Below are 24265 nucleotides of genomic sequence, written 5' to 3' on the forward strand. Positions count from 1 at the left end.
TTAGTAAAACAATGCGTTGGGACAACATTGCTTTATTTTTCAAAACTGGGGTTTTCTTTTTGAGAGCCAGTTGTCATGTTGATTAGTGTGCCAGCAGCTGAGGTGGCCCTGCACCTTCACGAGTGCCTCACCCTACAATCCCGTCCTATACGAGCTGATTGCATCCTATGCCTACAAACATCATATTCTTGTCCCATTACGCAATTTTCTACCATCCTTGGCTGTAGTTCTCTCTCCTTGACATTCATTCTGTAATGCTTATGTAATCACCTGATATGAATTGGCAACAAGTGATCGAATATGTGCATGGCCTGCCTGCCGATTCCTTTCCTTTTTAATCTCAACTAGCATATCAGTTGCCACGGTTTACTACGCCACTGTCTTCCTGCCTTAATGCTATCTGCAACAATTTTTGTTACTTCGCTTTCTACACAGTCCTTGACATCTCAAGTTTCTTTGTTAACCTCCAGGTTTATGTCCCATATTGCATAACCGGTGGAATGCAATGATTCTAGACTTTTTTCAAGGATATCGGTAACGTGGCGATCACGATTCGGTAATGCCTTCCATGTGCTGTTCAACCCATGAAATGTTTGTATAAGTTTCCTGCTTTATATCAGTACTTGCTATTGATATTTCACTTGGATAAAGATACTCTTCCATAAATTTTCTAGCTTAATGTCGCTCATGAATTTCTGTTGCCTCACCAAGTTAGTGAAGGTTACCTTCATCTATTCCATATTTCCGCGGGCCCACTTGCACGTAAAAGCACGAACACTCATTGGTTCTCACTGCCTTCTTTAAACTGCTGGACATTCAGTTCGTTACTACGAAAGTGACTTAATCCGTGCACTCTAATTATGCTAAATATGAAACAGTAGAAATATACTTATCTGCAGTGTGTCGAAGTCTCCTTCACTGTGTTGGTAGCGAGATCCATCGTCGGTACCACCTCGTCGCATCGTAGCTATACAGGATGTCTACCTTTTGCCCACACTATGTAATGTTCGTGACGCTCGCAGTCACGCAGAGTGGAGGAACTCAGCGCACTCGCAGAAGCAGCACCGGACAAGTTGTTTCTTCAGCACTTCGCCGTGAACAGTAGGTGCGCGTTGCGATCTGTAAAATCGCCGAAGCTATTGGCAGTCGTACCGGGTGCACGGGAAGATTGCCCACGGAGGAACAGAACTATCCAAGAAATAGTGGCCTTCGTCGAGCCTGATCACTACGTCGCGCACTGCGAGCTCGTTGTACGGGTTTGTTTACACTGGGTCTCTCTGATGCTTAGCCGCCATGCTTGCCCGGTGAATGGATGTGATGACGCCACTACAGCGCTCCCTCGTGGTATAATGCGAAGCGTACTAAATTACAAATTAGTCTAAGACGCATTCAGTGCACATCTCGTAAGCTTCAAAATGCTTCTAAACCACGTTAAAGTAACTAATAATATTGTACTAAATGCATTTGTTTTACAACTTGCTTCTGCATGTAATGCACTCGGTGGAACGACAAACAAGTGAAAGAAGGCACGACCATGCACCGACGGTATGATCACGTGAGCCCCAGTTTGTCGACCGCCCAGAAGGCAACGCCCAAGGAATGATAGCCAGCCAGAGTGAATCTAGATAAACCAATAAAACTGGAGGCTTGTCGAAAGATAAACTGTGTCTCGGTACCATTCGTGCTTTCATCTTGGGGTGTCGCCAGAGCTCGTGAAGATCCCGAGTTTCGCCAAACTCGGCGCATCCTGCATAGCACCCCATGTCAGAGTTAGTCGCCGCGTACGTCTCCTTGAATATAACACGCGCACGCGAGAGCACACCCACTTTCCAACCTTCCTTCCCATGAAAGACACATCGATGAAATCAGCAAACTTACAGCATTTGATTTAGCACTTCAAGGAAGCTTCGCTTCACATATATCCAAGATGTGCGTTGCTCATGCATAGTTTATTATTCATACTCGCCTGTGCTTGTATTCGTAGAGTACGTATAGTGGCTACATCGTCATTCTAATGAAATTTATTTTCGGAAGCAGTTAACTATGCAAAGAAAAGAAAGTGTGCCATTTGATTTATATATCGTATTTATGTGCGATATATGAAAGCAATGTCTGGAGCATGCACAACAACAAGAAGATATTCAAGAAAAGAAGTGGTGCTGCGAAATGATTGTAGCCATCCAACTTATCTGCTACATCTTAGACGAAATCACCGTAAAGTAAACAATTAGCTTGCGAGGCGCGTAAAATATATAAAGCAGATTTCACTTTAAAGCAGTACGCCATTCACGTAAACCAATGGCTTACGTAAATTACTGCTCTCGCATTTACTAGGGATTCAGCAAAAGAAATTAATTTGCTTATTAGAAAAAATTACCTTTGTTCCCACCGCGCGCCATACAATTATTTGAATTTTTCTATCAAGCTTTCTCTGGCCTAGGATTCTGGCCGCTAAGGGCGAGATCCTTCCCTTGCTAAAATTTTGTATGGCAGCTTTGCTGTCACTGATCACAAATTTCACGTCCGTTCCAGTGCAAGTTAATGCGTTCGCAATTTCCTCGGCAACTTCTATATGCGCGGGCAGAACATAGAATTTGCCGAGGAAATTGCGATCGCATTAGCTTGCGCTGGAACGGATGCGAAATTTGTGATCAGTGACAGCAAAACTGCCAGACAAAATTTTAGCAAGGGAAGGATCTCGCCTTTAGGGGCCAGAATCCTAGGCCAGAGAAAGCTAGATAGAAAAAAATGAAATAATTTCGACTCCGGCGCACGAAGCCGTCCCCGGCAACGAGGCGGCCCACGAGCTGGCTCGAGATCTCTACCGCCGAGCCGCTACGGGGCCCCTCGATGACCGAGGGAGCGGAGAGCGCATGATAAAATATGGGGAGATCACGCAGCATTATAGATTGGCTCGTAGACTGGTATCCCCGCCAGACCCAAAATTAAACGACAAGCAGTCGCGTGGAGACGACTGCAAACTTATACATATCCGCGCCCGGTTATGGCGAACCACATGTTCCCCGAGGCCAGGAGCGATAAATGTAATCTTTGTGGGGCGAGAGGGACCCTCGACCACATAATTTGGGAATGTCCGTGCTCTCCCGGAGGAACGCACAAAATAGATAGTAGAGACACCTGGGAGACCCTGCTGCGCAGCTCGGACTCTGAGCTCCAGCTCCGGCTCGTCCAACCGGCTGAAGAGGCTGCTGGGACCCAAGGCCTCCCAGCCTGCATCTGAGGCGGCGGCACTCGCCCCCTGACCTGCGTGTCCGGGGGTGGGTAGATCGCCTTTTCTGTTGGACATTAAAGTTTATTCTATCTATCTGACCGTATCAGTAGGAGAAGCACTGGAATGGTTCTCAGAAGAGCAACGCCCGGAAAAAACAAAAAGCAGGCGAGATTGCTTGCCGCCAGTAGTCGAGATAGCAGTCGCGTTACTCTAAGCCCAGAAACAGTCGTTGGCCAGCTCCGCTGAAAGAGCGCGAAGGATACACATCAGAAGGCACTGTGAAAGAGAGGTAGGTGGATCTAGCCACTATTGTTTTGTTCCACTTTGCGCTACTTTTTCAGCAGCAGAGATATTTCATGGCTAGTGTATACATTAACAAAAAAATTGGCCTAACGCGAAAAATGTAGTTAATGAAGGAGATTGCAGCCAATGGCTGCGTTGGACATTTCAGCGAAGCTCGGATGGTCACTACCCAACAGCACATGCCAAGCAAAGGGTCTCTGAATTAACCGATTTTCCTTCGTAATTGTCATTTGCCTTTCGCCAGTTGCATTTCCTAACTATGTGTCAAGCGTCAAGATTAGCAGATTTTTTTCTGTTCGAAACATTCTAGTCCAGGAGCTTTTTCTGAATACGGGTCTACTGGTTTTATGCCCCCGCAGTATCGCTTTCATAAGCAGGAATGAGATATCTGACTATAGAAGCTATAAAGTGTAGCCCTTTTGGTTGTGAGCAACCAAATGACTTTACCCGTCCCATGCAAAATAATGTGTAACTCTCCGGAATACATATTCAATAAACCCACACCTTAGCTTTTGAAAGACAACCATCGAACTACAGCTTGCATATAAAGGGTATCGCGAATTATACAAGTGTCAGGCTGTCATTTTCCATTGCGATTGGGCCCAATCCAGATTGCGCTCAGCCCGTATGCATGGTCACGCCCCTTTTGGTCGCGATCTTGGTCGATGCGGACTGATACCATAGCGATCCGCACATCACGATCGCGCATCTTTACCGAAATTGTAGGCGGACGACCATGCATCTGAGAGAGTTGCAGACGATCAGTAGATGAAAACAGTCCTACAAAAAATGTATATATATTTTCTTGAAAAAGAAAAAGATTTCAATGGTAGAATTTTTGCACCATATTAGACAAATATGATAAATGATTTAGACCCACTTACTACAACTGGTGTGATTTAGCTCACTCAGACTTGATCTGGATCGTTGTTCAATGCAGATGCGCTCATTGTCGATAGCGATCAATGATTCCGGCACAAATTGGGCCCGCTCGCGATGAAAAAAGACGATGTGACACTGCCATTCATCTTAACGCAATAATAAATTTACATTCCTCAGTATACATGAATGTTATACGAAGTATATTTAGGTAAATTAGCAACTTCTCAAATATAATTAAATGAGAAGCGTCAATGAGAAAATTTCTAGAGTAACATGAAACTGTTGTTGAATGTGTGCTACATAAAAGCTTTTTCTTTTCCAAGCGTGGGAGAATCCCGCGAATGCAAGCGAAATTGCCGCGCGATTGCCCCCTCAAGGCAGATTGCGTGTATTTCAATAAAACTACTTTCTGGGCGAGTTGGTGCATACTTAACATACAACACATGACACCAACAAGTATCCCGTCCTTGACACTTTTGGTTGCATGTCTTTGCGCTGTAACAATTTTTATAATAATATTTGGGGTTTTACGTGCCAAAACCACTTTCTGATTATGAGGCACGCCGTAGTGGAGGACTCCGGAAATTTTGACCACCTGGGGTTCTTTAACGTGCACCTAAATCTAAGTACACGGGTGTTTTCGCATTTCGCCCCCATCGAAATGCGGCCGCCGTGGCCGGGATAACAATTTTTATGCCAAAGACATTGCGTGTATTCGCGGGTTTCGTTCACGCTTGTAAAAAAACACTATCATGGGGCAAGTACGGAGCAACAGAAAGCTGTATCAGGAGTTTGTAATGTTGCTCTACAAATTTACTCAGTGACACTTCTCAACCCATTATGACATGACTTGACATTTTGACATTATGGTGAGAAGAAAAGTAATTTGGATATATAGATATGTATATAGACCAGTAGAAAGGGGTAAACCGATGGTCATGATTTTTGTTAGTCATATACTAACATAATAAGAAGCCAACAAACACTGACACCAAGGACACCATAGACGAAATTACTCGTGCCTAATAAAGGACATAAACAATAAATTAATGATGGCGGGGGTTGTGGGAAATTCCGCACCTGCGGCAAGGTTTTTTTATCCACTTTTAGTTCCATTAATTTATCGTTGCTTTACTTATATATTAAGCAGAAGTACTTTCCCTTATGTTGTCCTTGGTATCATTGCTTGTAGGCTTCTTACGATGAGAATATATATATATATATATATATATATATATATATATATATATATATATATATATATATATATATATATATATATATATATATATATATATATATATATATATGACCACCAGTACCATCTTACAAATTTCTCTTCATCCCAGGGACCATGCACGACGCTATACATGGCATGCACCACTCGAGCATTCACGACAGACAGGCAATTTACTGAACTGAAGCAGAGGCTAGTCATTCAAACTGAAAGAAATATTTTGGTGGATCCCCTAAACACGCGAAACATTCACTACGAAAGCCAAACCGTGTTTATTTAGTGGATAATAATTATCCGATGTTGGAACCTTCAGCTGACGAGAAGCACAACTTCAGGGTCATTTTTGGTTTACTAACCTGGCTCTCGGTCAGTGGACCAATTTTTTTTCAAGGCATACAATAAATTGCTGCCACAGTCTTTTTATATATTTAGGTAGAGAAATAACAACGCAATAAGAAAGGAAAGACAGAAAAAAGAAAGAAGACAAGACGGGGTGAGAGAGAAAACATGCAGAATGAAGAAAAAATGGCCATGGGAGATAGCCGAAGGCTACGGAGAGTACCCGTAGGTAGCGGGGTTATCACTGGCAGTGTTCAGGTCTTTGACCCGCTCTCGTAGAGAAGTGTCAAGTGGCCAAGGTGTGAGAGGCGCAAAAGAGGAATGCGTTACGCGTGCTTTTACATGGTTAGCAACCCCGCGAGCCACATTGCGGCGCACTGATTAAAAGCACCCTGGCGCTTTTAATGTTCAACTTTTCCGATATAAGCGCATTGTGCGGCCAACACCTGTCAGTCGACAGCGTGCGATACCTTGCTTGCATGCTTGCTCATAATTTCGTGGCTTTTACCGACTACGGCCATTGGCAGGAAACCAATGCAGCATGTTACTTGTGGGTGGAGTCATCGTCTTCGTCATTGCGCTCCCACAGCCGTGTGCATGAAGCAATGGCCAGTCAGCAGTGCTACACGCTTGCTTTCCAAGACTTTTCCTTCAGCGCGCACTGCAGGAAGGGACATACCTAGTTCTCCAAGTCAGCGCCACAGTGTTTCTTCCAACAGCGGTACTTACCCATTCTCGTGTCTGCAGCTGCTCATGTTGGCTTGAAAGTGATTCATTTAAGAGCAGCACGTGTGTACGCATAGCCACACACTTAGTGACCCAAGCTCATCTCATGGTTGGTCTCGAGTCCTGTCAGCGGTGAAGGGCAGTCTGACGCCCTAGCTATTCGATCATTGACTGCCCAGTAAGCCAGTTAGCGGGAAAAATGGTTTTATACAAACATAGATACGTATACATATACAGAAACGTGCATACTTATGCTCATAATAGTCCCTGAAGGATTCTAAGACTTCTAGACATTAAAACAAACATGTATGAATAGAAACAGACAGGCGGGTGCATGTATACTTACATAGCGCGGCGAAAATTCGTGAAATACCCTCAGATTGCTGATTGTGGTACCAGATTCCTCAAATTTGCGAACGCTGAGCGGAATCAAAACCACATCTCAAGGGCTTCTCAAGGGCAGTAAATTAACGCTTTAGCAGGCTGCCCTACAAATTCAGTGGGTATGTGGCACTTTCAAGGCAGCGCTTCAGCAAGCTACGCCATGAGTGCACGGTGTATGTGGGGCTTTTCAATAAACCTGTCGCCAGCTTGGGTCACTGAGTACGCACTACTCGGTGTGCGGCAAGCGAGGGAACAACTCTCAATGTTTCCAGGCGCCGGCGCACCACGCCTGTCCTCAGGGAGGCATTGCGCGGACTTCTCGGCGGTGCCTCCAGATGGCGCAGTGCTTCCTGAAAGTAGCGCGAGGTTTCCGCATGACGCCTTTATAAGCCGTGGCACGCACGGGCACGCCGCGCATTTAGGAGGCCGCGCAAAATGGCATCGAGTGCTTTAGGAAAGTGTGAAACAGGAGCCCCGCTGAACTACGCGCCTGATACGTAACTCATTTTAGAGGTGGCAAAAGGTTGGGTAACTCTATTGATCCTAATAGACGGATTGACATCGGCAGTGATCGTGAGATGGGCTCCGTCAAATTTCTTGTCTGTTTGTTCATTTTCCTTTTTCGATGAAAGGATGTAGTCTATCCTAGGCAACACAGACGAGCGCGTCTTCAAACCTCAGCATGTGAGGATGGGTAAAAATATATTATGATATTGTTTTCAATTTGAAATCATACTGTAGAATGGGACAAGTGCATTGCAATGTCTCAAGTGCATCAGAAGGAACCCATAGAGCACACCTGGGCAGGAAGAAACAGCTGTTCTTTTCTGATAGTGCATCGCCATCTGCCGGTAGTCTGGTCAAATGTCAAAGGTGGTCAAATAATTCGGCGCTCTGTTACGATTTTTGCTCCTCGCCATTTCGTCGCAGGCGTTAAACACCGTTACGCGTGATTTTGTTAAGCATGCCATAGTCGAAGCGAAAGCGTGCGGTGCCATCCTTTTTCTGCACTAGAATGACTGGGGAGCATGTGGAACTTGACGAATACCGTATGATAATTCAGTTATATAGTTCAAATATATTTTCTTCAATAATTTTACGCTTGGTAAGTGACACGAAATACGGTCACTGGTGAGCAATACAGTAGCGTACAGTTTGCAGGCCACGCGTCGTGGCGGCACGTTCGACGTGCGTATCAAGATCGAACAAGCCAGTGGTGTTGTCAAACTAGGCGAATAGACCCTTGTTCTGGCAACGCTACAAGGCGCGCGTTTACGGTAGCCTTCAAAAATATGAAAAGTCCCGTTGCTAGGACGTAAGCTTCACTCTGGCGGTGCACTTAATATATGAAAAACGTTGGTCCTCGTAAGCTATTCTTGGCAGCAGATTGTACTTGAACAATAAACAAAATACGCGTACCTCATGACGCTTCGAATACTCCGGTAGTTCAATTCGTGTTAACAACGCCCTCTTTAGTTATCGGCCTGGTCGATCCGCGCCATCACAATACTTCGAGCAAGTTGACACGTATAGGTTTCTTTTTCTTCTTTCATAACGCTTGGCTTTATTATCATTTTAGAAATTGATCCGTATATCTCTTGGTTATCTCGTGTTTTTCATTTCTCACGTTTCATCCCTCATGTTGTAACCACTCTCCATAAACAGACAAAGTTATCGTGAGCGCTCTACCACAGTACAGTTTAATAACACGTTATCGCATTGTCACTGCCAATTTAAATGTTTCATCTATCATCAATGCAATGCGCAGGGCCACCGAACTGTGCCACGATGGACGAAGAGTCATACCATTACGTCGAAGGCCTGTGGATGCACAAGCTCTTCAAGGATGAAGCTATCCTCTCCGCAATGAACTACAAACCACGGGAGCGAGACGTCCTAGTCGTTACGTACCCGAAATGCGGCACCAATTGGACGCAGTTTATCGTTTACAACATCTTAACACATGCGGCGCCGGTCTCCACCATTGTGGAGTTCAGAATTACGTGCCCGTATATCGATTTGACTGGAGCAAGTTCTGCTGAGAACCCGTTGAGAACTGGCCCCATTATAACACACTTCCCCTTCAGCGTTTTACGTCCAGTGGACTGTGCCAAGTACATCTACGTAGCCAGGAACCCTTATGACTGTGCCGTGTCCTTCTACCACTTCATGAAGGGGCTGACTCCGCGAACTGTAACCGATGTTTCCTTTGAGAAGTTCCTCAGCCTCTACTTGGAAGGAAAGGTAACTTTTTTACCCTATTTATCATTTCGAGGTACATCCGGATTCTGGACGCATCTCGATTTGTTTACCGCAGGTAATTTTATTCAGACGACTTATACACATGCCAAGCGTCTGCAGTTTCGACACTAGCTGGTGTCTAGATACAGATCCATTATGACTTTGATGCCGACGATTGCATACACTAGTAGCAATTATGTATCCTTAGCGTGTGTGTAGAGCTATCCCCAAAGTTCTTACTACCCCTAGGTACTGAGTGGAGAGTACCCTTGGCCGCTTAGTGCTGATAGAAGCATCTCCGACGCAGTTCGGGTTTGCAGAATCGGTCGTATTTCGACGCAGTACCATATGAAGACCCCTGCCATAGCTGCGACATAAGCAAGCAAGTGAGAAGTCTGCTTGCTACAAACAGATTGCACTTTTGATTTAATTCTTATCAAAACTGCTGCATATCATACTCAGAATATTTTAAAGAGATGGTGGCGATCTTTTTCTCATTCCATGCTCGTTTCTTGGAAAAGGCGAAATCATCAAAAGATGCTGCACTGCTCAGTACCAGATACAGAGCAATGTCTCTTTTCTATAAGACATGTTGCTATTGTCATACTGACGACAAGGATTACAGGGGTTTGTTGATAAGGCCCCGCTATCTGGTTTTCACGCCGCATTTCAGTGCATATTCTATCAGCGTCACTGCCATTTCTGCTGATATATCTGTTTTAAACATTATTCTTTTACTTTTTTCGCACAAGCTACAGACCCAATCGTTAGCGCAGTGCCACACTAAATGAAACACAATAAATATAGCAACAACTTTTACACGTGCCATCTGATGTTTTACAACTCATATGATGTAACGCTTATAGCTCACCTTGTCAGTGGAGCACTCTCACACATAATAAATCTAATTTTCAAAACTGGCATCTTTCATTGTTGCTTAAAGATCGCCAAAGTTATTCCTCTTTTCAAAAAGGGTAGCAAAAATTTATTATTTTACGACCGCCTATATTTGTTTTATCATATTTCAGCAAGGTAATTGAATACTTATTTGTAGTGCGTTTAACTAGCTATTTCCCAATGTTCAGTATTTTGTCATCTAATCAACTTCGTTTTCGATCTGGGTACTCAACTAAATTAGCGCTCATTACTTTAACTTATCATCTTAGAACAGCCATCGACACAGGTAAATTGGCTGGCACTTTGTTTATTGATTTTTCTAAAGCTTTCGATTCAATAAATCATGACATAAGTTTTGCTAAACTAATCGTTGTTGGCATATGTGGTCCACCACTTTCGCTAATTCGCAGTTATTTACATGATCGAAAACATGTCGTCTCTATACTAATTCTCATTCTATACTCATACGGTACTCATTCTCGTAGCAAACTAACATAGGGGTTCCAGAAGGCTCTATACTAGGACCAATTTTATTTCTCGTGTACATAAATAACCTACCAAGATGCATTACAAATTCTAGTTGTATTTTATATGTTAATGACACAACAATTTATTCATCTAATACGTGTTTGGAATCGCTAATATCTTACATTATTGGTGCGGCTAAAATCGTTAATTGGTGCGGAGATGTGCTCAATATTATTGCTACTAAATCAAAATTTGTAATTGTTTTCATCACTGCAAGAAAGTGTAGATGAGAAGCCATGCATTAACATTGGTACGACTTGGCTTCAGGCTGGTGAACATGCAATATTTCTTGGAGTTGAACTTGACAATCATTTGGAATTTACAACTAACATATATTTATTAGCCCGTAAAACGGCATGTGGTATCAGAATACTAATAAAAGACCACCCATATTTTCCTGTACGTATATTAATGTCAGACTACTACGCATTTGTTCACAGCCACATCTCTCACTGCATTTATTTTTCGTGCAATACCTACGTAACTCACTTGGCACCCTGGCAGCACACACAAAACCAAGCTTTCAGAATTATCCCTTATAGCCATTTTTCATCTAGTGCCTTCCCATTACTCCGCGCATATTTTATTTCGTCAGTGGTGGACTTTAATAAATGTTCTCTTGGTGTCCTGACGTATAAATTTTGTCGAGGAAAATTACCACTATCGTTGATAACAAAAGACCAAACCCCACATTTCATTCGCACTCGATTTTAACACCATAATAACTGCCTGCTACCGAAACTACGGCAAATTTACTGCGAACTTTTTGGGAACATCACTATGGAATTCACTACCGCCGTCAATTAAATCATCTCTTTCCATTCATTTGTCTAAGACGAATTTTTTCACCACTTGTTAGAAAATGATTGTTTTGTTCATTTCACGCTTCTGTATGTGCAATAATACTTCCAGGATATGCCTTTTGTGTCTAAACTTTAAGGTTATTATCAGGACTTGACATTTTTGTTAATATTTTTTTGTTTCATAGTATTGCTACTTCTGTTAACCGCATTAAGTGCACTTTTTCTATGCACTTATTGTTGGAGGTCCCTTCCCAATCTTTGACTATGGCACCTCCTAGAGCTACTTTTTCTGTACAAAATTACAATCGCATCTAAACTTAAACTGAAACTCAAAAAAAAGACGTGTTCGTGAATTATCACATGGTGAAAGCGGCCACATCTGCTGAAGTATGTAGGCCACCTCATGTTTCAGGAACTGTGTGAGAAATCACTAACAGTAACATGGATGGTTCTCCATTGCTTCAAGAACACTCAATAGGAAATTGCTGTGGGCGGTGTTCCACGAATCTTTACCTAATGTTACAAAAGAATGTACACGTTCCCAATGTAGTATAAATTGTTTATTGTCTATTCGTGTTTCGCGTGCCTTGAAGCAATCTTCAAAAATAGTCATTCACCTTAGGTTATTTAGAGATAGCACATATTATTATTAGTCGCCCAGGCTGCTCAGATGTGTTTATAAAGTGCAATTACCTAACACGCTTGTTGAATAATTCTCAATTGGGCACAAGTTACAATGCAACAGCTGCAGACCCTGCTCATAAACAAGTAGTGCTGTTTCTACGATGCTGTTCATAACGTAGCTCATTTTCCCGAGCTTGAGGAAAGCCCACAAATTATATGTAAGAACAAATAAACGTATTAGCAAGATCTTGATGAGGGCTAGTTGGGTCATATATGGAACGGAGGTTAAACAGCGCGAATAAAACAAGGACACGAGGAAACAAATACCACACACAAGCGCTGACTGCCAACTGGAAGTTTATTTGAAATTCTCCACCCATTACGTACCTTTTTCAGCATAGGTATGCGTACAGCAATCGCAAAAACATTTGCAACTCAGCAACATCATGATGTTGCTGAAACGTCCTTAAGGATCTTCACAAGGAATCACTTGGTAAAACCGCGTCTAACGAAAACATGTTAAGTCATCACCGCTTAGGTCTCTGTCAGCATAGTAGCCACTTAAGTATCGCTGTGTAGCAGAAAGAATTCACTCCTCGGTCATGTCTGTCTCCCGTCCTCACATGACTGCACATCAGTTATGGTACGGCCTACCAATGCGAATTATTTCCTGAAAATATTTCACGCGTGCTCACCTATGGCGCCCCTACGTTGAACTATCCACCTCCCCCCCCCCCCTCTTAGGGCCCCGGAAATGGCGTGAAAAGACTAATGTAGCGAGATAAACATTTGTTCAGCTGTGTAGACCACGGTGGAACGTGCACGTCAGCGTAAGAAGCACAAGCGTAGGATATTGATGCAAGCGTGAGAGCCCACACCATCTACTAGTGCGACGAACTCCATTGACGGAGGGCGTAGTTGTGCGCCAGCAGTATGGCGGTCACTTATTGACGCTGGTGTTGACACGTCCTGTGCAAAACAAACGGGGACACTTCTAATTGGGAAGGTGCACAATTGCAAAATTACACCCTGAGATGGCGACTAGCTGCAACAAGCCCTGGCTTCTAAGCATTTCTATTGCGCGAATAAATTTACCTTGTGCCCCCATTTGGTAACGGCCATTCACGTACCCTACGGCCCATACACCATCTGCAGCACTCACAAAGCGTTTAGGGTACCAGAGGGCGACAGCATCCTTGATCCATCCTATACGATTTGTCAGAGTTCAAGTAGCATCATTAGATAAATACAATTCCTGTCTTCTACTGAGTAACTCGTCGCAACTAGTAAAAAATTATGCCGTCGCTCTTAATCCCATCAAATGTGCCCGTGAGTAAAATGTGTATGGACCAGGGATTCCACACGAACGCAAATTTTTGGTGCTGCCTGCGAATGTGGGTTGAAATTGTGCACTTGAGGGAAAATTTGGTGGCAGGAGTTTTCCAGTGGGTCGTCCGCGTCAAGTGGTCCGTCTTAGTTACCAGTAAAGTCAATTTTTTTGGTAACCTGCGGTACTTAAACGTTTGTTCACGGACCTATATTATTCGTTTTTAAGGCCTAGTACAACATAGGCAAAACACCCAGTCTGTAAGCTCTGCTGTACAGGCACCCGTTATCTCCAACTCTTCACAACATCCTAATAACTATGAAACAATAACGAGTCCCTGAAGTGGCTGTGAGAGCGAATGAATTGCATATTCCATAAACACCAACTGTCCTGGACGTCTTTTATTTCGTGTTATTTTTGTCCCGACCTTAACGTGAGCATTGTAAGATTGCTTACGTTTTGTTGGCTTGCCTTAAGGTACTCGAATAATGACTAGCTTATGTTGCAAACAATACCAATATGGGACAAAATGAGGGCATATAAAACCTATGTCATTTGAAAGACAATGATAGAAGAGCACATTTCATAGCTTCGGGTTGAACTATGATTTTATATGTTCCAGCAACGGCGGTGCACCCACATTAAAAGCTATATTTTTCGCGCGAAGGTGCGGCAGCAATTGAGGTTACTAAAATAATTTCGGCTGCGTTATGCCCTATATTTGAACGTATGGCTTAATCCTTAGCCAACAAAAAGGGCACCAGGATGAGATTCCTTGTCACTTTAAGAGATTGCCTTGTTTCCAGCCCAGCAAATTAGCGGTGCTTGAGCCTTACGCTTGACGAATAACAGCTCAACTATCCGCACATGCAGACCTGCGGTCCCATTCTCCGTATCAAATAGGCGGCGCATATAGTCTAACAGAAGTCTATAAAAGACTGCGTAATATGTCAGTCGAAGAATCTTAGGTATGATCCTGCAACTACTCGCACTCAGCATCGTTTCCGTTATACTAGTAAAAGGTTTGTAAATAGACTTCAGCTAAATATTGCCTAAATATGAGACTACCTATTTGTAAATTGCGCTCGCCACCTAAAGAACCCTGTTTCACACATGGCTTAACTTAATAATACAATCTACCGTGCGCAGAGTGATTTTAGCTTTATGTAAGAACTAACACAAAACGCAGTTCAACATTGAACAAACTGAAGAAAGTAGAGTAGATGCACATTACCTTAGAAAAAATGAAAAAGTCAATGGTGTAGTCACCTAATGTCACCTTAATAAAATCTACCGTGTCTATTCCTCTATATTAAACAAAGATCGCTTTTCTCTTGCCCAGGTCCTCTACGGCGACTACTTCGATCACCTACTGCCATGGTATGAGCATCGAGGAGCAGAAAATATTCTCTTCATCACATATGAACAACTGAAGGCGGACACAAGGTCGGAAGTGCTCAAAATCGCCGATTTTCTTGGTGAAGAACACGGAACTGCCTTGCGTAAAGACGATGACCTTCTTCAGAGAGTCCTCCACGCCTGCAGTCTGGAAAGCATGAAGGCGATCTTCAATGTAAAACCAGCGGACCTGGCAAAGATGATGCTGAAAGCTTCACCGGAGATGTCAGAGACGTTTGCAGGGTTGAAGGACGTGGCCGAGCTAAAGGACGAAATGCACGAGGGCTCCGGCTTTGTTCGCAACGGAATCGTCGGCGATTGGCGAAACTATTTTACTGCTGAGCAGGTACAGCGAACGAAAGAATGGATCAGGAAAAAGACACAGGGAAATGACGTCATGGCACTCTGGGAAGGCTGTGATCTCCCATGAAGAAATCTGGTGTATGAGCGCAATGTGCATGATATGGTGCAAACGCATGGCCTTACATGTATACATACATATATATATATATATATATATATATATATATATATATATATATATATATATATATATATATATATATATATATATATATATATATGTTAGCATACGCACATTTAGCTGTATATTTGTTCAACAAAAGCGAAAAAATAGCCTACTGATTGTAAAGGTGTTGGTACTCTTCTGTCCACCTGGCATTCACTTGATATGCGCACGTTTGCAAGGTGTCACCTACCAAAAAGGAGCATCCAGTAAAGGGATTGCTGCATTTTTGACTTGTGCCTTCTTGATATACTATTCGATCTTGCCATGTAAGCAGCTTCATGAGGTCATCCATGCAGCTTATTTTTATTGCTTCGTCTAAAGTACACAATATAGTACAAAAAATGTTGAGTACGAAAATAAATATTTCGGGTGTGTACTGGGTGTTCCACGTAACTTGCGCCAAAATTTCAAATCATGCGATTGTCACACAGCTGGACAGCGCCGCGGTAACGTTGTTTGCCGTGGCCCAAAGCAAGTCAGACGTTTTTGTATTTCGCCTAACTTTCCGATTAGTCATTATTAGGTATCCAATTTGTTACCGGTTTGTAAAACGTTTCTCTATGTTTCCCAACAACCACACACACACACACATACACACACACACATTGATGATAAAGGTATCTCGTCATCGCCACCAAGTATCATAGTGCAAAAATTCCACTTTTCAAGAGGGTGTTTTCTGCTGCAATCTTTCAACATAGGCTTTGTACTCTTAGCACGCAAGTGACTCGTGTGGTTTGTCTTCATGATGCCGAGTTCAGTAACGGCTGTTTGGGCCTCTTGCTTGTATTGCGACAATGAGAACACGCTATTCGATAGCCGCCCTTCTTTTCTTAATATACATCAATGGCCTGCCTTGTAATATCTCTTCTCATATCCGAGTCTTTGCAGATGACTGTGTGGTTTACCGAGCAGTTGCTCACCCCACCGATCATTTGGCGTTACAAAATGACCTATTGCGCACACGAAACTGGTGCAACACTTGGCTCATGTCATTAAATGTAGCTAAAATCGTCTTAATGTCTGTTCATCGTCGTCGTAATTACGATATGGCTAGCTAAAGCATCAATAACATGCAGATTGCAACAACTGATTCATTCAAACATCTTCGTGTGTATATTTCCCGTGGCTTAACTTGGACCTGTCATGTTAACCACATAATAAATTCTGCTAATCGTACTCTAGGTTATCTACGTCGTAACTTTTTCCTCGCTCCTCCCTGTATTAAACAACTAGAATAGAATAGAATAGCACGTCTTAACCTTTTTCATAATTTTTTTTTCATTATGAGCCTTTTGAAAACCCGTAGACAAAAAGAGCACATAGCATTGCCCGTACCAGTCACACTAACACAGTATATCACCCACAAGCCAATACCGCGACTTTTCAGCAATTTTTTTCTGCGCACAACACGAGACCAGAATGGCCTACCCACCGAAGTAGCCACTATCATCGGCCCACTTGCATTCAAGCGACTCACCGAAAATATCTCTTTTAAGTTGTAGTATTTTTGTTTGTCACTAACGCACCACTCCCTCATTTAATGTCTCGAAAAGAGACCTTTCAGGCAATAAATAAATAAATACAGAGTGTTTCAGCTAACTTGGGCGCAGTCTACCAGAAACAAACATAGGCGCTATGCGTGTAGAATTGGTTCAGTATTGTTAGCCTTATGGAGCACGTCATTATATTTTTTCCCATCCGCCGAGCTGGGTAATTAAAAAAAATTACTTGTCACTTTTTAAAGGGTAACTCTAGCGAAACATCTTCAATAAAGAAGTTGTAGCACTTGTGCAGAAACATCGTATTATTTCACCCATGCTAAGATAACTGCACTGTTAATTTTTTTTCTTGCAGCCTTTCCTTAAGGTGCGCGAAATTGAAGAATGCCACTTGACTGCCGGCTAACCCACTGCGAGATCGATTGCACAGGCTGCCGGTGACTGCAATGGACTGCGGGACTGCGATGCGTTAACTAACAAAAGGGGCGTACCCTCTTAAAAAAATTTTTCCAACGAATAATTGGCTCCCACATGCGAATGCGATAAGGGACCGAAAGCAACATTAAACGCAGCACAGGCATTTCTTTTTAGGACCATTTTAGAAACATGATAGAGGGGACGAGGCTGATAGAGTGATGAAAGGTTGACTTAAAAAAAAAACATGCTGGCTCCGGGCCCATATCTCGTTCACACGTGGCAGCCGCATTTTAGTTGTAGAATTTTTTTATTACAACGGCAAGCCCCTTTTATGCGAAGCATATTACGAGAGCTCAACCCAGCTCCTCAGGCGTGGCGGTGTCGCCTTGAAACCACGTGACACCGTGACGTCACGACAGAGGAGAAGTGGCTTTGGCTCAACTCTTGCAAGACGGGCTGGGTGGCAATCGGACCAGGGTCTCCGGAGTGTGGGACGGAGACGCTACCACTGAGCCACGAGTACGATGCTTCAAAGCGGTACAAAAGCGCCTCTAGTGAATGCGGTGTTGCCTTAGAAACAAGCTGTTTCTAAGGCGTGCGTCTCTTGCGCAGGCGCACATTTCGTTGCCGCGCCGAACGCTGCTTTGCTCGACGCTCACCGCGTCCAATGCGGGGCGCGTAGTCGCTGCCCTGTAGCCCATTGTCTTACACCCCTTGGCGGGTCGACGGGAACGCTGTCGCGTTCCACTCTTGAAGGCGAAGCAGTAATGCATGAGTTGTTTCTTCGTCTAGCCGAACCAATATAGCCAAGCAACAGCAGTTCACCAGGCTAAACAGTGGTTCAACAACGAAAATAAAGGCTAGTATGCTTCGCATCCTGGGCTTAACCTTACCTAAGCCACGGCCATTTTTTATGCGAAGCATATTACGAGAGCTCAACCCAGCTCCTCAGGCGCGGCGGTGTCGCCTTGAAACCACGTGACACCGTGACGTCACGACAGAGGAGAAGTGGCTTTGGCTCAACTCTTGCAAGACGGGCTGGGTGGGAATCGAACCAGGGTCTCCGGAGTGTGGGACGGAGACGCTACCACTGAGCCACGAGTACGATGCTTCAAAGTGGTACAAAAGCGCCTCTAGTGAATGCGGTGTTGCCTTAGAAACGAGCTGTTTCTAAGGCGTGCGTCTCTTGCTCAGGCGCACATTTCGTTGCCGCGCGGAACGCTGCTTTGCTCGACGCTCACCGCCTCCAATGCGGGGCGCGTATTCGCTGCCCTGTAGCCCATTGTCTTACACCCCTTGGCGGGTCGACGGGAACGCTGTCGCGTTCCACTCTTGAAGGCGAAGCAGTAATGCATGTGTTGTTTCTTCGTCTAGCCGAACCAAATATAGCCAAGCAACAGCAGTTCACCAGGCTAAACAGTGGTTTAACAACTAAATATAAGGCTAGTATGCTTCGCATCCTGGGCTTAACCTTACCTAAGCCACAGCCATTTTTTTCTCACTTAACGTCCATCGCAGTCCCCGAAAGCCTGTTGCATCGATCTCTGTGAGCGGAGCAGCTTTTACAAATTCTTTCAACTTACATTTGCCGGCACTAAAAGTGCGACGCGTTAGGCGGCAGTCACGTGGTACCTTTTTTTATATCGCGTAAATTAAAGAAGGCTGGAAATAAATTAAACAGGGCAGTTATTCTAGCATAGACGGAATAATCCGATGCTTCTCAACGAGCGCTACAGCTTTCGCATTCAAAATATTTCGCTGGAGTTACTATTTGGTAAGCTAATTAAGCAATGTTTGTTAATTGCCCACCTAGGGGTATAGTGCAAAAAATTGCAGGACGTGCTCCATATAGCTCAGAACCATACTACGCCAATTCCACACGCTTAGCGTCCGTTTATTTACTTTTTAATACGTGGCCCAATTTAGCTTACACGCCATGTATCTGTTCAACAAACATAATGTGGTAGATGTGGCGTTACGTTTAGAGTCACGAGTAAAAAACGCTCTTCCAACTGTTTATGTCGTAAAATAAAACAATATACGGCGCGGATTTCGCAGATAGCGCACTAATATTATGTCTCACAGTAAAATAAATGGAAGTGAGTGGAGCGTCAGTACTTCCAGCGGCATCAAAGAGATGCTGCCAGTGGTGCCTGGATAAGAATACATGATTGTCAGCTCCCTGACAGCAGCAAATGCAGCCGTTGAATTATATCTGTGGAAGAGCAAGATACAGAGCCCATTACTAGGCCGAGAATGCGCTCACAGTTGCCATCAATAAGTTTGACACCGCAATTTCTGTAAATATTGGAGCTTAGCTCTTTTTTTTCTTTGCAAGATCATCATCCCTTACATCTACATTAACTCTACATCTATCTGACACCTTATAACCTTGTTTCAGAAGTTCAAAATGAAAACTCTATATGAGGCATTAGAGAACATGAAGAACTTGGGAACCATTTTGAAGAAAAGCGCGCGTAAAGCAAGAATGATAGGGTACATTTCATGCTGATGGCGGATTTTCAAGTCAGCTGCTTTAGTGATATTAGTACACATAAAAAAGCATATGTTGAACACCTTGAGGGAAAAAATAGTGTCATAGTGGCTGCGATCGTACCCAAAGTTAAAGGGTACCCAACGCATTGGGCACGATCGTACCCAATGCGTTACACTTGAAACGAAAAGTATGATAAGGCAAATAATTGTCACAATATTTCATTGCTACTAGAAATTACAAGGATACTGTGGAATGGTACGTTGGCTTAACGCATCGTGCAAAATATATGTCAGTACAGAATTTCTAGGAATTCAGTGTGCTCATTAGGTCACGCCGAAGAACTGCGTCAGTACAGCTAAGTGAAGTACAGAAGAGGACTGTCATCCGTTGAACAGCATCGCAATTGAAACTGTGAGCCCGTAGCCGCAAGGCCATTGTCGGTGCTACAGACGATCACACAGGCAGTGGGGTAAAATGCGAATTAAGCCCTCTGTTTGCCACTTTTCCAAGCTACATAAAAGACGTGCCACTACAGTTGCATGAATTTCCAATTCAACCGAAAAACGTGATGAACACAACTAGCTACGAGTTCTCTCGCATATTACCACTCTAGAGAACTCGCGACAGCCGCTTCTAGATCTTTATTACTAGATTTATTCCAATCAAAGACTATGCTATATACTACCTCAATGTCAGGCGCATAGAAGCTCGATCTCCGTGTTGAAAAAACTGAATTGTGCTGCAAATGTAAGAATCCCATTTGCATTCACACACTTAGACATTGTGCATGGAACGGCGCGTGATATTACTTTGTGCTACTTGATGAAATTCCCACCTAGCTCGAATGTGGCTGCGTTCATCAGAAAACCCTAATGTTTTTGTTCAGCTCTCCATGTGTTCAGCACAGGGAAACTTGCGGATTTCAAAGAGCACGTGCGGTATGGCCCGCGACCAGTACATGTGGACTGCGCATGACAATTTGCCCCTGAATAATTTTTTTACGCGAACGTTTTCCTTCCGATGCCTCCGATACTTGCCTGAAGGACGTGGCTGCTGGTTAGTACTGCGGTCCTGCCATATATACAAACAACACTATAGGAAAAGTTAATTACCTGCGCGACGGTGGAATCATACTCCTGGTCGCACCACAACAGCAGCCATATGATGTAATCATTAGGCCACGATGGCACTAATACTTCTATCACGACAACGCCAACTACTTCTCAGAGTTGGTCGCCGTATATGTCAAATTGAGTACAACACGCGCGCTCAAGAGCACAGGCGCTTTCCCACTTTCCTTCACACGAAAGACACAACAATGAAATCGGCAACTAACAGCATTTGACTTGCAACTTCAAGGAACCTTCGCTTCACATATACTCCTAGGTGCGCGTTTCATACGCATGGTTTAATATTCCCACTCGCCTGTGCTTATCTTCGTAGAGTACCTATTGTGGCTACGTGTCGTTAGAATAAAATTACTATTTTTTGGAACAAAGCGCATCGATACATTCGAGAGCAGTTAGGTATGCAGAGAAAAAAAGTGTGCCATTTGATTTACATATCTTATTTCTGTGCGATACATGAAAACAATGTCCGGAGCACGCCCAACAAGAAGAAAATGTTCAAGAGAAGGAGTAAGTTGCGAAAAGATTGTAACAAACCAACTTATCTGCTACATTTTAGAGGAAATCGCCGTAACGTAAGCATTAAGCATACGAGGCGCGTACAGTAATTAAAGCACAATCCGCTTTAAAGCAGTACAAGATTCACGTAAGCCAATGGCTTACGTGAATTACGCAAATTACAGCTCTCGCATACACTTAACATTCAGCAAAAGAAAGTACCTTTGTTTAGTGAAAAAAATTACCTATGTTCACACAGCGAGCCGGTGACCGTATCAGTAGCAGCACTAAAATGGCCCTCACAAGAGCAACGCCCGGAAAAAAACGAAAAGCAGGCGGGATTGCTGGCCGCCAGTAGCCGAGATAGCAGTCGCGTTACTCTAAGCTCAAACAGCCGTTGGCTAGCTCCGCTGAAAAGGCGCCAGGTATACACAGCACAAGGCACTGTGAAACAGAGCTAGGTGGATCTACCCACTATTGTTTCCTTCTACTTGCGCTACTTCTTCAGCAGCAGGGGTATTGTATGACTCATGGTATACATTAAAAACATTTGCCAAAGGCGAAAACTGTAGTTAATGAAAGAGATCGCTGTCAATGGCTATGTCGGGCACTTCAGCGAAGTTCGGACGGTCAATATCCAACAGCACTTGCCAGCGAAAAGGCTTGGAATCAACAGAGTTTCGTTCTTAATTGCTATTTGCCTTTGGCCTGTTGCATTCCCTAACTATAAGTCGGGCGTCAAGATTAGCTGTTTTTTCTGTTAGAAACAATTCTAGTCTAGGAGCTGTTTCTGAATACGGGTCGAGGGGTCTTATGCCTAAGTAGTACCGCATTCATGAGAGGGAATATGATATCCGATTGAAGAAGTTATTAAAGTGTTGCCCTTGCAGTTGCTAGCTTGCAAATGACTTTACGCGTCACACAGAAAATAATGTGCAACTCTCCGGAATGCAGTTCAAATAAACCTACAGCTGAGCATTTGAAAGACCGGCTTCAAACTACAACTTGCATATAAAGGCTATTGCGAGTTATACACGTGCCACGCCGTCTTTTTTCATTGCGATTGGGCCCAATACGGTTTGGGCTCAGCCCGTATGCATAGTTCCGTCATTTTGATCCCGATCTTGCTCGGTCCGGATTGATGCAGTCGCGATCCGCACACTATGATCACGCCTCCTCACCGAAATTATAGGCCGGCGACCATGCGTTTCGGAGAGTTGTAGACAATCAATGCACAACAGTTCTACAATATATATATATATATATATATATATATATATATATATATATATATATATATATATATATATATATATATATATATATATATATATATATATATATATATATATAAAGGCTCTATATATATATAAAGGCTATAATCACCGAATTTGTGTAATATGCTGTAATATATATATATATATTACAGCATATTACACAAATTCGGTGATTCATCTGGACCCACTTCAACTGGTGTGATTGAACTTACTCAAGCTTGATCTGGATCGTTCGACCATGTAGCAGCGTCCATTGTCGATAGGGATAAACGATTCCAATACAAGTCGGGTACGCTCGCAATCAAAGATGACAGGGTTACACCGGCATTAATCTTAACGCCATAATTACTTTCTTTAGCTAACTATACAAGATTACTATACGAATTAGTCTTAAATAATTAATCAACTTCTGAAATATTGTATTTAGATTAGAAGTGCCAATGAGAAAATTTGAAGAGTGACATGAAAAAATTATCCGACGATTACGATACTCCCTAATGCGAAATTTGAGCGCAGCTCTATACGTGTTTCCATTTCGCGATATTTTGAAGCAAAGAATTTGAGAGAGACATGTAGCAGAGTCGGTAATGGTCGAAAATCTGATCTGCGGATCAAGCGAGCCGGCGTTTATACATGACTCGTCAAAGGTTCCAGTGTGATCGCTGGTGCCGCATGGCTTCCAGAAAGTACTATACAATTCGCATAGCGCATACAATCAGATTAAGAAACAATCTCACACAATAACAACCAAAACAAGCGCGAACGAGACCGACCCAACAGAACCAAACAGGCGCGGGCGAGAGCTGTGGCGCGAGCAGACGATAGTACGAAACGAGCGGATCGGCTGAGACCAGACACGAGTGCGCATCGAGCCGTAAGGAGGGTCCGCATGACACCAGCATCGCGCGCGCACGTCACTGAAGGGGCCGCTCTCATTGGTCTCCGCCATTCGCGGCTCGCGTCCTTCGTCTCCCACTCCAGCGAAGGGGGGCGGAGCTGGTTACGAGGCCGAGGACAACGCCGACGACAACGCCGACGCGAAACCCAGGAACGGACGCCAAAGAGCTGCGCTCTAAAACTCCCAAGACCGCTTTCTGTTGCTCAATACGTGCTACACAAACGTGTTTTTCCGAGTGTGGGAGAAGCCCGTGAATGCGTGCAAAATCGCTGCGTGATCTGCAGCACGAGGCACTTGGCGTGTATTCTTGGGCTTAGTTCGCGCTCGGAAAAAACGTTTATGTGGCACGTATAGCGCAACAGATATCTGGGGGGGGGGGGGAATTTTTCATGTTGCTCTACGAATTTTCTCTTTGACACTTATAATCTAAATACAATATTTCAGAAGTTGACAGATTAAGACTAGTAATTTAATTAGGCGAAATGAAAAGAAAAATGGGTGTCTCCAAGCGATGGCAAACAAGATTGCATTGGTTCGTGTCAGCTACGAGGCATTCGCATATTGTATAACTCTGAGATATAAATCAATATATATATGTA

At 43.6% G+C, this 24265-nt stretch overlaps 1 protein-coding gene across 1 annotated transcript; it reads left to right on the forward strand.

The window, feature by feature from the left end:
• The first annotated feature begins 3241 nt into the window (after positions 1 to 3241).
• Positions 3242 to 15408, forward strand: LOC135897232 (sulfotransferase 1B1-like). Its single transcript, XM_065425815.2, has 3 exons — positions 3242 to 3521; positions 8872 to 9347; positions 14866 to 15408. The coding sequence occupies exons 2-3, from the start codon at positions 8892 to 8894 to the stop codon at positions 15349 to 15351; spliced, it is 942 nt and encodes a 313-aa protein (XP_065281887.1). The 5' UTR covers positions 3242 to 3521; positions 8872 to 8891; the 3' UTR covers positions 15352 to 15408.
• The last annotated feature ends 8857 nt before the right edge of the window (positions 15409 to 24265 follow it).

Source organism: Dermacentor albipictus, unplaced genomic scaffold, assembly GCF_038994185.2.
Source record: "Dermacentor albipictus isolate Rhodes 1998 colony unplaced genomic scaffold, USDA_Dalb.pri_finalv2 scaffold_35, whole genome shotgun sequence".
Taxonomy (NCBI): Eukaryota; Metazoa; Arthropoda; class Arachnida; order Ixodida; family Ixodidae; genus Dermacentor; species Dermacentor albipictus.

Coding starts and splice junctions, on each gene's coding strand:
- LOC135897232 (XM_065425815.2), top strand. CDS start 8,892: ATGGACGAAGAGTCATACCATTACGTCGAAGGCCTGTGGATGCACAAG. Junction 9,348..14,865: donor GCCTCTACTTGGAAGGAAAG/GTAACTTTTTTA, acceptor TCTCTTGCCCAG/GTCCTCTACGGCGACTACTT.